Source organism: Oncorhynchus clarkii, chromosome 33 (genome assembly GCF_045791955.1).
Source record: "Oncorhynchus clarkii lewisi isolate Uvic-CL-2024 chromosome 33, UVic_Ocla_1.0, whole genome shotgun sequence".
In the NCBI taxonomy this organism is placed as follows: Eukaryota; Metazoa; Chordata; class Actinopteri; order Salmoniformes; family Salmonidae; genus Oncorhynchus; species Oncorhynchus clarkii.
Genome location: NC_092179.1, coordinates 11,837,840 through 11,854,427, shown reverse-complemented (window position 1 = coordinate 11,854,427; position 16,588 = coordinate 11,837,840). Strand labels below are relative to the sequence as shown.

Below are 16,588 nucleotides of genomic sequence, written 5' to 3'. Positions count from 1 at the left end.
CTTCTGAAGTTTGTAATATCCACTTTAAAATTTCAAATTGAATTTTCCCTTACAAAAGATATATCAACCACTACAAAAATGTCCATTCATTCACGTAATAATTCACATTTCCTGTTGCAGCAGGATTATTTTAAACCGACTCAAATTAAAATCCTACATCTGTAGATACACTACTGACCTTCTGTCTCATTGAGAGGTGAGGGAGTGGGACATTAAGGAAATAGGCTGTGTGCCATCTGTGGTTACCAACTGTTTTGCCTTCCATGGTCCTAATGTTTTGCCCATGTAAAGCATGGCATCATTATCTCCCGGATTTGTATTTTTAATATATTTATAGGTAGGCAAAACAAGAATACTATTTCAACTGTATAAATACCTGAGTTTCCAATATAATCCTTCATTCTACACAGGATAGAGACCATCATACTTTACACTGCCAAGACCGTATCATTCTCTACACAGCCCACAGCAGGTGAGACATAACAATTTATCTGAGATAATGATAACACTGTAACAGTTTGTGAGATTACTAAATGCAGGTAACTCAAAAGGACAACACTATGGTCAGTTTTCTAGATACAGCTAGATTTGGAATTTGTTTGACCCATTGTAGTATTGCTATAATATAATTGCTATGTTGATAAAGTGGAGAAGGATAATTTGGGGGATTGGAATTTGGAATTGTCAATGTGTTACAGTGTTCTGATCTTGATTTATTGATTAAAAATACTAATGGTCAACGTGTTCAAACTCATAAACTCATACATTTTACACATATCCTCATACATGACAGCATCCTATCACTTCTCCACTCTCTCTCCTGACCCTGCTGCCACCATAGACATGACACTTCTCCCCTGTCTCTCCTGACCCTGCTGCCACCATAGACATGACACTTCTCCACTGTCTCTCCTGACCCTGCTGCCACCATAGACATGACACTTCTCCTGCTCCTACTCTCAGCCGGTAAGTATTCAGTCAACCTACTTTACACTGTTACCGAAAAGTCAAATTCATGGTAATTTTAGGTATTACAAGAAAGTAAAAAAAAAACTATGAAATGCTTTTCTGCAGCATACTGTAAATGATGGTGCATTGTGTGAAATTACTGTATTTTGAGTGGTACACTGTTTTCACTGTAACTGACAGGCAGCCTATTAACTGTAAATTACTGTAAAAAAAAGTACAGTATGTTTCTGTAAATTCCAAAGAAACTTTGTTTGAACAGTACATCACTGTAAAGTTTACTGTAAAGTGCAGCCAACCTGCTTGCACCGATCCCTTTTATTTGCAGTCAAATACTGTGAATCTACCATTATTTAGAAATGATTAATCTGACTTTATTATTACGTGAATAAAAGCAACAGGCCCTCTTCAGGATCTAGTCAAGGTAGCGAGCCTTGCATCACCACTCAGTTTGACTATAACTATATAAGACTACAGTATATACAGATAGATCATCTTGCTGACCAATGCTCTCGGATTCCTTTATTGTGGCATGTAGATCAGGGATGTCAAGAAGGAACCCAAGCTTATGCTATGTGTATAGTGTAAATAACAACTACCAATAGACCTAATAAATTATGAACGTACAGTCAATCAAATAATTCCTCTGTAAAATGTGAAATGCATTTACTCCATTCAACTAGTCCAATGTATTAGTCACAACATAATTGACACTCAAACAATTACAATGTACGTGAAATACATGATAAATTACAGAAGACACACAGTTATTGACTAACAACTAAATAATACTTAACGTGGTGTTGTGGAAATTCTTACACAGGGACAGTCAAAGTCAATCTTAAACTAGACATTGTTTACTTGTCTGCGGGCTGGAGAGGTCCCAACCAACTCTATGCACCATAGTACACATGTCAAACAGAAGCTCTGCCTGAGCAGTCCAAGCAGTTGTCTCATATACAGCTATTCACAGACAAGTTATAAGTTACAAGTTACAAGTTATAACAGCATGATTTAGCATAAATAATTCATCATTACCATTTTGTTTCATTCACGTGACTGATCAATACTGGTTCTTAACATGTGGCAGACCAATACCTCTTGAGGCTTCTTCTCTCTAAGCTGAGACCTTGAAACTAAGATTTCTTTAGTTTGTTCTCAAAACAAGGTCTGGGCGTACTGCCAAATTGTCGTTATTGATAGTGAGGATTTGTTCAGTCAGTCACTTGCATGAACACGGAAATCGGTTTATAGAACAGCACACATATTGAACACAGAAATTAGTTATAAGAAAAGCACAAACATTACAATTCCATTAAAGTGCTTACACGTGTCTTCAGTTCAGAATAATCTCTAAGAGAAAAACTGTATATGCCTGATACACAGTGGAGCTTGCTAACAATGTTCTCAAAATATGAGCGAACTCATTGCTCTTTTAGCCAAATTCAAGCAGCAACTCACCCCCAACCTAAACTACAGTGTCTTTGCACTTTGTTAGGAAAAACAATATACAGGAACAACACACCCAGATTCTAATCTAATCAACACAATTTAAATGATAGGAGTGCACTTCGTATTTGCTCCCTATTTGAACTGACCGTACCTCTCCTTCTGTCAGTGACCCCAGGACATCTGTGGGAACGTCTCTTCCTCAAGATTGCCACGACAAAGATGTGACTCTCTCCTGTGAGAAATACATCCATGCAAACAATGTCATGAATCCTCAAGATGGGCCTAAGGAGCCAGCAAATTGCCTTTTGCGAGTGTCGCATTCTCTCATTTTTCCACTACAGTAGCATTTACATTTTTACAGTATAATACAGGCTGTATATACAGTGCCTTGCGAAAGTATTCGGCCCCCTTGAACTTTGTGACCTTTTGCCACATTTCAGGCTTCAAACATAAAGATATAAAACTGTATTTTTTTGTGAAGAATCAACAACAAGTGGGACACAATCATGAAGTGGAACGACATTTATTGGATATTTCAAACTCTTTTAACAAATCAAAAACTGAAAAATTGGGCGTGCAAAATTATTCAGCCCCCTTAAGTTAATACTTTGTAGCGCCACCTTTTGCTGCGATTACAGCTGTAAGTCGCTTGGGGTATGTCTCTATCAGTTTTGCACATCGAGAGACTGAAATTTTTTCCCATTCCTCCTTGCAAAACAGCTCGAGCTCAGTGAGGTTGGATGGAGAGCATTTGTGAACAGCAGTTTTCAGTTCTTTCCACAGATTCTCGATTGGATTCAGGTCTGGACTTTGACTTGGCCATTCTAACACCTGGATATGTTTATTTTTGAACCATTCCATTGTAGATTTTGCTTTATGTTTTGGATCATTGTCTTGTTGGAAGACAAATCTCCGTCCCAGTCTCAGGTATTTTGCAGACTCCATCAGGTTTTCTTCCAGAATGGTCCTGTATTTGGCTCCATCCATCTTCCCATCAATTTTAACCATCTTCCCTGTCCCTGCTAAAGAAAAGCAGGCCCAAACCATGATGCTGCCAGCACCATGTTTGACAGTGGGGATGGTGTGTTGCTTTTACGCCAAACATAACGTTTTGCATTGTTGCCAAAAAGTTCAATTTTGGTTTCATCTGACCAGAGCACCTTCTTCCACATGTTTGGTGTGTCTCCCAGGTGGCTTGTGGCAAACTTTAAACAACACTTTTTATGGATATCTTTATGAAATGGCTTTCTTCTTGCCACTCTTCCATAAAGGCCAGATTTGTGCAATATACAACTGATTGTTGTCCTATGGACAGAGTCTCCCACCTCAGCTGTAGATCTCTGCAGTTCATCCAGAGTGATCATGGGCCTCTTGGCTGCATCTCTGATCAGTCTTCTCCTTGTATGAGCTGAAAGTTTAGAGGGACGGCCAGGTCTTGGTAGATTTGCAGTGGTCTGATACTCCTTCCATTTCAATATTATCGCTTGCACAGTGCTCCTTGGGATGTTTAAAGCTTGGGAAATCTTTTTGTATCCAAATCCGGCTTTAAACTTCTTCACAACAGTATCTCGGACCTGCCTGGTGTGTTCCTTGTTCTTCATGATGCTCTCTGCGCTTTTAACGGACCTCTGAGACTATCACAGTGCAGGTGCATTTATACGGAGACTTGATTACACACAGGTGGATTGTATTTATCATCATTAGTCATTTAGGTCAACATTGGATCATTCAGAGATCCTCACTGAACTTCTGGAGAGAGTTTGCTGCACTGAAAGTAAAGGGGCTGAATAATTTTGCACGCCCAATTTTTCAGTTTTTGATTTGTTAAAAAAGTTTGAAATATCCAATAAATGTCGTTCCACTTCATGATTGTGTCCCACTTGTTGTTGATTCTTCACAAAAAAATACAGTTTTATATCTTTATGCTTGAAGCCTGAAATGTGGTAAAAGGTCGCAAAGTTCAAGGGGGCCGAATACTTTCGCAAGGCACTGTATCTCAGAGGGTGGTGATTACGGCCCAGTACAAGCACTAGGGTTAACTGCCTGTTCAGGGGCAGAACGACAGATTACAGTGCTTACACTGTAAGCTTGTCAGCTCGGGGGTTTGAACTTGCAACCTCCCGGTTACTGGTCCAACTCTAACCACTAGGCTACCCTGCCGTCCCTATATTCTAAACAGTGTCAGAGGAAAGCCCAACATTTTTTCAAAGACTCCAGTCACCCAATTCCTAGACTGTTCTTTCTGCTACCGCATGGCAAGCGGTGACGGAGTACCAAGTCTAGGTCCAAAAGGCTCCTTAACAGCTTCTAACCCCAAGCTATACGACTGCTGAACAGTTAATCAAATGGCCACTTGGACTGTTTACATTTACCCCCCCCCCCCCCCCCCCCCACTGCTGCTACTCTCCGTTTATATCTATGCATAGTCACTTTCCACATTAACCTGTACCCCCACACATTGACTCGGTACCGGTACCCCCTGTACATAGCCTCGATATTGTTATGTACATTTATTGTGTTATGGAACATTTTTGCGCATGCAACATTTCTGGTATTTTTTTATTTCAGCTCATGAAACATGGGACCAACACTTTACATGTTGCGTTTACACTTTTGTAAATACAGAATTTTACTTGCCACCGGGCTGCCTCTAAATTCATGTTAACCACTTTACAGTGTATCTAACACAGGAATGAGCAATTCCTCTTGTGCCTGATTGTCTGCAGGTCTTCTTTTTTGGCTGGTACATTGTTGTAACACTGATTGTTCACAGTGAACATACCTGATTTTTGAGATATAAACCAGATAACGATTTGACAGAAAGAACAAATCTAGTTAACCCCATTAACAACAACATACTCTACAGCTACATGTATGACATCACAAACCATGAAACCAACCTCGGTAACACTTCATTTTAAGCAGTCCCTATTACAGTGTAATTACATGTCTAATTATACTCTAACAAGTATTGCAGTTAACTGTAACAAGTGATAGTTACTACCATTTACATGTTGTTATTACAGTGTAAGTGTTGTGATTTATAATTACAAAGGTATAACAATGAATGCTTGTTTTCATGCTTGTTACAAATGGGCAGGTTTCCACTAAATTCACAATGGTAGTGTTTTGTATCATCTTTTAAACCATAGTACATGTAATGTTTCCCTAAGCACAATGAAATTACTAGGTGTTACACAGGATTTAGCTAGTTAAAATGAAGTGTATTTTGAGGGGTAATTGTAATCTGTGTGTACATGTATAATACATTACCCATCCCGACAACCTGACCCTCGTTTTAAAGTTTCTGGAAGTTTCACTTATTTCTGTTCCTTATTGTGAAATTACCCAGAAGGTACACTTTATTTTGGGGGCAAGTGCTAGCAACAACATGGAGTGGAGATATAGCTTGAGCATAGGATATAATCTCTCAGACACCCAGCTCATCCACGAGGGATCAAAACCTTAGTGTCAGTTGTTACTGTATGCATATGAGAAGAAATGAAACACTAAGTAGGTTAATTTAGTGAAAAACTGCCCATTTGTAACAAGCATGGTAACAACCATTTATTGTTACACCTTTGTAAATACATATCACAATTACTACAAGTTACATGTTGTTATTACACTGTAACTATGAGTTAGTACAGTTAACTACAATAGTTGTGAGTGTAATTACACCACAATAAGGACCCCTTAATTAAGTGTTACGAAAACATCATTTTGTTGTCATGTGCATGCTAACGTTGAACTTAATCAAATTGTTTTTGTCCTCAGGTGTCTGCTGCACAGCCGCATTCAGCCGCCTCAAACAGTTCCATCTCATTGAAGGGACATTAAATTGGACAGAAGCACAAGACTTCTGCCGGGAGAACTACACTGATCTTGTCACTTTGTACAATCGGGAGGAATCTGAGCAGCTGATACAGTTAAAGCTATCTAATAACAGCTCTAAAGCCTGGATAGGTCTCCATCGCACAGAGCACAGTCTGAAGTGGTCCAATGGAGACGCTGTTAATGACACTGCATGGTCACCACTTCCAAGCCCGTACACAGAGCCAACGTGTGCAGCCATACTCAAAGATAATACAACATGGGAGAATTGTAAAGAGCAGAAATACTTCATGTGTTACAGAGAAGGTAAAACATTCCATATTACAAAACACATCAGATTTCGTGTTTCCTTGCACATCACCAACATCCAATTCAAATGATTAGAATTCTTCAACAATATTGAGATATAATTATTTTATATCAAACTAAGTTGAGTAGAGTAAAATGTTAGTCCATTCTGTGTGCGCAGGGTCTGGTGATTCCTTCCTGATTGAACAGAACATGACCTGGTATGAGGCTCAGAGTTACTGCAGAGAGAACTACACTGACCTGGTCAGCATCAGGAACGAGGGACAGAAGGAGGAAGTGAAGAACAAAGGAATGAACAGCACCATTCCTTACTGGATCGGCCTCCTGTATGATGACTGGGAGTGGTCTGATGGAGGGAGATCTGCCTACAGAGACTGGGCAACATTGCATGTTCCAAAAGGATACTATCCTATAGCAGAACAGAATCACACTGTTCTTTTACAGAGTTTAAAAGGTATAGTCACAGTGGGAAATGGAGGTTCTGAAGACTATACACTCTGCTCTGAAGGTAAGTTGTCAAAGAGGAACATAGTCAAACTGCTTCTTATTTGTATGAAAGGTTGTTACTCTATATTGATAGTAGCCTGGTCAAGGGGACTGAACGCTGCACTCCCTTTCTATTCCCTTCACTTGTCAAGCTAAACACAATGCAGGGCTATCATGCTGGTTCCACCAGGCTATAATGACATATAACTATTACTGAAATTATTATGTGCCTGCTTATCTTTCCCCTAAAATCTGAGATTTAAAATGGGTGCCAAAACAAGTTAAAATGAACATGTTAAATATTTGGAATTCCACATATCTTTCCGGATCAGTTCGCATCCACAATATTGGTGAAAGAAAGTCTTGGGAACAGGCTCTGGACTACTGCAAGAAGAACTACCATGGACTGCTGCGTACTGAGACAGAAGAAGACCTGGAGGTGATCAAGCAGAAGTTTAATGGGACTGGTTTTACTGGTCCTGTGTGGGTGGGTCTGAGACAGAGCCGTCTCTTTGGGTTCTGGGTCTGGTCCAATGGGCTGCCAGTGGGGTGGAGTAACTGGGAGGGAGACAGACAGCCTGAACAGCCTCTGTCCAACCATTGTGGTGCCATGGCAATGGAGGAGGGATACAAGTGGAGTGATCAGGATTGTCTGTCCAAACTCTACTTTATTTGTGAAGGATAATTTACATACATTTTCCCATTTAATTAACTGTCTTTACCATTCCTCACATTTTGATTGATATGTGTTTTTTTTAGGTAATTGCTGATTGAAATCACATTTGCAAATCTGTTTTTATGTTTTAACCTTTCAGCATGCAATGCAATGTACAATACACCTTGTCATTGGTATAACTTATAATCTTTGAGTAAAATTGTGTGAGATTTCAGATATTTAAAAAATGTACACAATAAAATGTAGATAATTATGTCATGTGATTAAAATATTATGTTATCTTGTCTTAACATGTTTGCCATTAAGCAAACTCGTTTATCCTAGGTTTACCCATAGTCATCCCTATTGTAACTGTGGGTTACTGGAATTAATACTCTAGATAGCCTAAATACAATTATATTTAATTAATAGTATCATGCATGTTAACGATGACTAAGGAAATAAAAATGATAGTAAAGTAATATATTGTACATTATGGATATTGTAGGAATAATGGAAATACTCCCAATTTCTGTTCACAACTTGACAAAAATAAACAAAACATAAAATGTTTTTTAGTCTTCTTTTAAACATACATAAACACAGTAGATGTTGCAACAAGATGTCCGTTTGAGTAACTCCAGGACATTACAGAGAAGCGTGTATGTTGCAATCTTGTCTAGTTCAACATTTATCTCATTGATCGAGACATGTGGTTTCCATCCCCAAGTGTCGCATGTCAGGATGACAGACACCTGCCTCGATCAATGAGAGAAGACTTGAAATACAGTACACACAGATGGCAGCGTACACATAGTTGGATTACTTCATGGAGCAAAAAATATATATTTATTTTAATAATGGAGCTTTTTCTCAATTCAAACGGACCCCCTACAAGTGGACGCAGACATTTGATGAGACTGCTGTATCAAATAACCTTCCAAACAGGGATCAACAGGCCCTTAGTAGGAAAGGGCATTTATACTGAATAACGAATATGGAACAATTTCAAAGATTTTACTGAGTTACAGTTCATATAAGGAAATCAGTCAATTGAAACAAATTAATTTGGCCCTAATCTATGGATTTCACATGACTGGGCAGGGGTGCAGCCATAGGTGGGCCTTGGAGGGCATATGCCCTACACTTGGCAGCCAGGCCAATCCACTAAGGAGCCAGACCCAGCCAATCAGAATTAGTTTTTCCCCACAAAAGTGCTTAGTTACAGAAATAAATACTTCTCAGTACCCACCCTAAGACGATCCCTTAGGTGAAGAAGTCGCATATCACGTATATATATATATTTACAACTTTTTCCGCATACCTTTTTATATATATTTTTTTATTTTCCATAAACTCATCTTCAAAACAGTCTCCTGCAACCCGCCTCACCAATTTATATTTATTAAAAAAAAAAAAGTATTAAAAAATCATTATTTACCTCAAATCTGTAATCCTCCATAGAAGCTAACCAGAAGCTAGCCAGAAGCTAATCCAGAAGCTAGCCAGAAGCTAGCCTGAAGCTAATCAGAAGCTAATCAGAAGCTAGTTAGCTTCTTTACTGGCTAATCGTTAGTATTCAGCTAACCACGGTTTGTGGTCATCGGCTATCCTTTAGCCCGAAAATCTATCGCCAGTTTTGTACGGCGCGGTTCGGACCAGAACATACCGGACCTATTTTTCTCTAGCTAGCTGCTATCCGTGTGACTATCGGCTTTCATCGATTCCGGAGCAAACATCAATTATCCCGGAGCTAGCCAGCTGAAGAGTTCCATCAATCACTCCTGGGCTACAATCACCTATCCGGACCCGTTTTACTGCCAACGCGGAGCCCCACCGGGCCTTCACATCTGGACTACCGACGTTATCTACCCGAGGGAGTTATCCGGCTGGCTCCTCCGTCACGACGTTACCTGAACGCCCATCTGAGGTCCGCTAACCGTTGGCTGGCTTATCGGCTGCTATCTGAATAGACCTATCGGACAATTTTTTTTTTTTTCTTTTTTTTCTTGGGCCTCTATAACTATATCTATTGTTTTTTTTTGTTTTGTTTTTTGTGTGAATTGGATTCATCCCCTCTACCACACGGAACCCCACTAATCCTACCGACGGAAACGCACGAGGTGGCTAATAACAGACCTCCATCCTATGCTAGCTTGCTACCGATGGCCCGGCTAGCTGTCTAAATCGCTGTGACCCCAACCAACCTCACTACTCACTGGACCCGTTTGATCACTCGACTAAGCATGCCTCTCCTTAATGTCAATATGCCTTGTCCATTGCTGTTCTGGTTTGTGTTTATTGGCTTATTTCACTGTAGAGCCTCTAGTCCTGCTCACTATACCTTATCCAACCTATTAGTTCCACCACCCACACATGCGATGATCTCCTGGTTTCAATCATCACTCAATACCTAGGTTTACCTAGGTTTACCTCCACTGTATTCACATCCTACCATACCTTTGTCTGTACATTATACCTTGAAGCTATTTTTCGCCCCCAGAATCCTCCTTTTACTCTCTGTTCCAGACATTCTAGACGACCAATTCTTATTGCTTTTAGCCGTACCCTTATCCTACTCCTCCTCTGTTCCTCTGGCAATGTAGAGGTGAATCCAGGCCCTGCAGTGCCGAGCTCTACTCCTATTCCCCAGGTGCTCTCTTTTGATGACTTCTGTAACCGTAATAGCCTTGGTTTCATGCATGTTAAAACTTCTTGCGACTAGCAAACCCGTATCCGGGAGCGTAATCATAGCCTCAAATGCATTAGCATAATGCAATTTTTCCTATTCATGAAAATTGCAAATGAAATTTTTGTTAACAACACTGTCATCTCAGATTTTCAAAATATGCGTTACAGCCAACGCTAGACAAGCATTTGTGTAAGTTTATCATGGCATAATGCTATGCTAGGCTCTGCTGGCAGCAGGCAACATTTTCACAAAAATAAGAAAAGCAACCAAATTAAATAATTTACCTTTGAAGAACTTCAGATGCTTTCACCCAGGAGACTCCCAGTTAGATAGCAAATGTTCCTTTTTTCCAAAAATATTATTTTTGTAGGCGAAATAGCTCCCGTTTCTTCATCATGCATGGCTGAGAAATCGACCGGAAAATGCTACAACTATAACGCCAAACTTTTTTAAAAATTTGCTCCATAATATCGACAAAAACACGGCAAACGTTGTTTAGGATCAATCCTCAAGGTGTTTTTAACATATATATTCGATAATATATCCGTCGAGGCAATTGGTTTCTCATAAGAAGCGATTGAAAAATGGCTACCTCAATATTTTACGCAAGGTTTTCTGCGGGAGACAATTCGTAGCTCATTCGTAGCTCATTCACAGCCATATAAAGAGTCATTGGCATGAGGCGGTTTCAAAAAATGCGGCACTTCCTGGTTGGATTTTTATCTGGGTTTCGCCTGTAACATCAGTTCTGTGGCACTCACATACAATATCTTTGCAGTTTTGGAAACGTCAGAATGTCTTCTTTTCAAAGCTGTCAATTATATGCATAGTCGAGCATCTTTTCTAGACCAAATATCTTGTTTAAAATGGGAACGTTTTTCATCCAAAAATGTAAATAGCGCCCCCTAAATCCAAGAGGGTGAAGTCATGATGAAGTTGTTTCATTTGGTGACCTCATGAAAGACAGGAAACGCATATTACTGTATCTCTGTTTGTGTACACTTTTCAATTATCAGATGTACATCTAGATGTTGTATTAAATGAATGAGTAAATATGAAACTATTTGTGAAAAGATGAAAATGAGAGTATGGATTTTCATATAAAGTTTATCTAGTCAGTAGCCACACCCCCGTGAGCCAGACAGTACATCAGGCATCATGAAACCTTCCTTTTCTACTCCAGAGTATAAAACCACCCGCAACGAAATTGACATTTCATGCCAGAGACCAATGGTAAGACGGACAACTCAAATGGTTAAGAAGACTAGAAAACATGCAGCTGACGCTAAGTGTGAAATGATTAACAACCACAGAGACCATGTAGCGCTGCCTACACGACTGGTTCAACTCAGACTAGACGTAGAATAACTTGTCTGCAGCTGGAAATTACGTAAGTACGAGAATAGTGACAACCGCAGAAGCATTTATTCTATGCAACGACCATCCGTATGCCTGACGTACCCATTACAACAGACACTTTCCAGAGCCGCTGAGAAAGCGACAACTATGAAAGACGTTGTGACTTCTAGGCATGTTAAAGACTCTCCAGCAGACGGACCGGTGATTCCAACAGAGAGACAACAATGACATATGGGCGTAAATATATACATTGCAATTGTTTTCGAATGAGCGACCGTTCATGTGCAAAGGATTAGCATTTAATATAATTATCAACTGTGTGTAGTGAATCCATTTGTCTTTCTCGCTCTTTTCCTGTCCCCACCCCTTTCCATTGACTACCAAGCCGTCATACCGATTTAGCCCACTAGGGACTTATCAGTGCATTGTGTTAGTAACCAGTAACTATATTGTTTGTTTATGTAATTCTGTGATTTGTTTAATTAGTTAGTAAATAAATAATTAAGTCAATTGGTATATCGTTCATTCATTATGGAAACTAGGGTTCGTGTGGATATCCAAGGGTGTGTGGCATTCAGATATGAGACTAATGAGGGTAATAATGATGCATTAATAGAAGACTAATCGATAATGTGAAAATACCTGAGGAGTCGATTCGGGAAATAGACACTATAAACATTTTGCCATGGTGCCCCGCCTTCTTGGTTAATTAAAGTTTATGATTAGTTTAAAACCTCTCTAAGGTAGGGGGCAGTATTTTGACATCCGGATGAAAAGCGTGCCCAAAGTAAACTGCATGTTACTTATGCATATAATTGGTAGATTTGGATAGAAAACACTCTAAAGTTTCCAAAACCGTTAAAATAAGGTCTGTGACTATAACAGAACTGATATGACAGGCGGAAACCTGAGGAAAATCCATCCAGGAACTGCCGTTATTTTGAAATTGAAAGCCTATCCACCATATAAAGGGATATGACCCAGATTACATTCCCTATGGCTTCCAATAGATGTCAACAGTCTTTAGACATTGTTTCAGGCTTTTATTCTGATAAATGTGGGAGATTGACCACTTTGTTCGATTGGAGAGTGGAAAGTCCCAGAGCAGTTTGATGCGTGCGACCTAGAGCGCGCCGTTCGTTCTTTTTCTTTTCTAATGAAAACGGTATTGTCCGTAATATTATTGATTATTTAGAGTAAATACAACCTGAGGATTTATTATAAACATTGTTTGACATGTTTCTACAAACTTTACTGGTACTATTTGGATTTTTCGTCTGCCTGTTGTGACTGCATTTTGAGCCAATGGATTACTGAACAAAACGCGCCAACAAAACTGAACTTTTTGGACCTAAAGAGGGACTTTATCGAACAAAACATACATTTATTGTGTAACCATATAAAGATTGTGGTGATTCGCTATTTCTAATGAACTGTTGAGAGTCCCAACACAATGGCTACTGAGATCTTTTATAGCAAAGATCCACCCCCCTTTGACATGACAAACCACAGATATTTAGGAACTTTTCACAAAGAAAGACTTTACTTGAGAGAGGATTATCCCATAGCCAGATAGCATTCACTATAAATTATCGTTCAGTTTGGTCCCTAAGACGAGGTTCTAATCTCATTCCTGGTACTTCATAGTACAAAAACACCAACTCATCCAATGGCATATATCAATTGTCAACTCTAGATACTCCCATCTCAAGTAATCCCCCCTCTCAACCCCACTCCTGGACAAGTTCACTGAGGGGAGTGAGCCTCTAGGTCATACACTATCCCAGGATAGGTTAAAGGCTCTCTGATGAACTGACTCTCCAGCAGACCGACCTGTGATTCCAACAGAGAGACAACAATGACATATAAATATATACATTGCAATTGTTTTCGAATGAGCGACCGTTCATGTGCAAAGGATTAGCACTTCAATTAATATAATTATCAAATGTGTGTAGTGAATCAATTTGTCTTTCTCGCTCTTGTTACCCAACTAATTCTGATTCATCCACCACAAGACCATCAAAAGTAAGAGATTAATTTTATTGCTATTTCTGACTTTTGTGACTCCTCTACCTGGTTGGGAAATGCCTGTATGGGTTACGCCCCTGAAAAAGGGGAGAAATAATCACGAGAGTGATATGGTATTGTTTCCTCAATGAGAACTTTTAGTGCAATGAGGAAAGACCGCGATTTCCCCGGGAACTTGGGTGGAGACCAGAGCAATCGATCTTTGGCTCATAGATTAAGAGCATTTAGTAGATCACAGATTCAAATGTTTACCCTTCCATTAGGCACCACAAAATAAAGTAATCAATATGACGTTTACACATTCCTCTCACAATTCGTACCCTTTGTACGCTTGACGGATTTGAACTTTTTAACACAATTATATGAATGTTATCAATCTCTATCAACTAATACTGAATGCATGATCTTTTTAACCTTAGATGTTTTAAGATCCTCACATACTATGAACTTACTTATACTTTTTTATGTATAACAGGCTAAAAGTATTTCCTTTAACCTGTCACATATGCTTTTGTGTGCTGGACGCTGTCCTCAGATAATCGCATTGCATGCTTTCGCCATAAAACTTTTTTGAAATCTGGCAGAGCGGCTCGATTAACAAGAAGTTCACCTTTAAGCCAATGTATAACACTTGTATGTTTTATGAATTTTTATTATGAGCATTTCTGTTTTTGAATTTGGCACACTGCAATTTTACCGGATGTTGGCCAGGTGGGACGCTAGCGTCTCACATACCCTAGAGAGGTTTAATCACCTAATAATACTTGCAGATAGAGAATTGATTTGATAAAATAACAGTCTTGACGTGTAATGAGACTCTTGTGTAAGTCTGACAAAAGATACAGAAGTGTCAGTGGTAAACTTGAACATGAATACATCACAACACGAACCGGAACTAAATTTACTCCCATGGGTAGCCAAAAATATCTAATTGAAAGCCAAGCCCCCACTAAGCCACGCCTCCAGTCTTCTGATCTGACCCGGTGGGTCATAGCTCAATAACCCAGCATTAATACCCCAACAACCCAACTAGAGACCCAACTAGCAGGGTCAAAATAACCCAATATGTGTTCTATCCAATATTTACCCTAATTGTGCTGTTTTAAACCTAGCATTTTTTAGTGTGTGGTGTGAGGCTCAAAGTTACTGCAGAGAGGAATAAACTGACCTGGTCAGCATCAGGAACAATGGACAGAAGGAGGCTGTGAAGAAGAGAGGGACGATCACCACCACTCATTTCTGGATCGGTTTTCTGTATGATGACTGGGAGTGGTCTGATGGAGGAAGATCTGCCTATAGAAACTGGTACAAGGACCCAAGTGATGACCAACCCTATGTAAAATTAATTCATCCTGGAATGCTGATAGCTCTTGAGAGTGCAAAACAAGGAGATTCATTATGCTATGAGGGTGAGTGGAAGTACAAATATAAAAGTCCAACCATGAGTAGGATACAGGATAACTTTACGCTATTGATAACAAGGGTAAAATTACTATCTAAATAATTGTATTATTATTTCTGCCAATATTACAACATAGTTCGGTAAAGAAAGAGTTAGAGTAAGATGGTTCAATATGCATTTTTGACATGTATCAGTGCAAGGGTTGTAAAACTGTTAAAATAATAAAAAATAACCCTTTATTTTTCCCTTCTGAATTTAACTCCTTCAGACTTGGTGAAGATCGTTGAGGAAAGAAAAACCTGGGAACAAGCTCTGAACCACTGCAATAATAACTACCGTGGACTGCTGCGTATTGAATCTGAAAATGACCAGAGGGTTGTGGAGCAAAACCTTGAGGTGTGCTGGTGTCCCTGGTCCCGTGTGGGTGGGTCTGAGACAGAGTCGTGTCTTTGGGTTTTGGGTCTGGACCAATGGGCTGCCACTGACAGGGTACTGGAATAACTGGGAGGGGGACAGACAGCCGGAACAGCCTCTGTCCCACCACTGTGGTGCCAGACTGTCTGTCCGTGTTCTATTTTAACTGTGAAAAGTGATACATTTCCCTATTGTCTATCACTACCATTCTACATGTTTTGATTGACATGTTGAATATAGGTAAGTGCTCATTGAAATAATTTAGCAAACGTTGTTTTACTTACAGCGTGCAATGTAATGTACATTGTCATTATCAATATAATATACTGTATTATCAATATACAGTATATCAGTAATATTTGAGTAAAATTGCATGATATTTCTGATAATTTAAATGTTTAGAACAAAATATATAGATTACATGATGGTGATTAAATGATGATAGTCCTTAGTCATTATATGTACAGTTGAAGTCAGAAGTATACATACACCTTAGCCAAATACATTTAAACTCAATTTCTCACAATTCCTGACATTTAATCCCAGTAAAAATTCCCTCTATTTGGTCATTTAGGATCACCACTTTGTTTTAAGAATGTAACATGTCAGAATATTAGTAGAGAGAATGATTTATTTAAGCTTTTATTTCTTTCATCACATTCCCAGTGGGTCAGAAGTTAACATACACTCAATTAGTATTTAGTGCATTGCCTTTAAATTGTTTAACTTGGGTCAAACGTTTTGGGTAGCCTTCAACAAGCTTCCCACAATAAGTTGGGTGAATTTTGGCCCATTCCTCCTGACAGAGCTGGTGTAACGGAGTCAGGTTTGTAAGCCTCCTTGCTCGCACACGCTTTTTCAGTTCTGCCCACACATTTTCTATAGGATTTGTGATGGCCACTCCAATACCTTGACTTTGCTGTCCTGAAGCCATTTTGCCACAACTTTGGAAGTATGCTTGGGGTCATTGTCGATTTGGAAGACCCAT

At 39.3% G+C, this 16,588-nt stretch overlaps 1 protein-coding gene across 1 annotated transcript; it reads left to right on the top strand.

The window, feature by feature from the left end:
* Positions 1-356: 356 nt before the first annotated feature.
* On the top strand, positions 357-7,203 carry LOC139392912 (secretory phospholipase A2 receptor-like). Its single transcript, XM_071141238.1, has 4 exons — positions 357-472; positions 842-966; positions 6,196-6,558; positions 6,722-7,203. Exons 2-4 carry the CDS (start codon positions 936-938, stop codon positions 7,201-7,203), a joined length of 876 nt encoding a protein of 291 aa, XP_070997339.1. The 5' UTR covers positions 357-472; positions 842-935.
* The last annotated feature ends 9,385 nt before the right edge of the window (positions 7,204-16,588 follow it).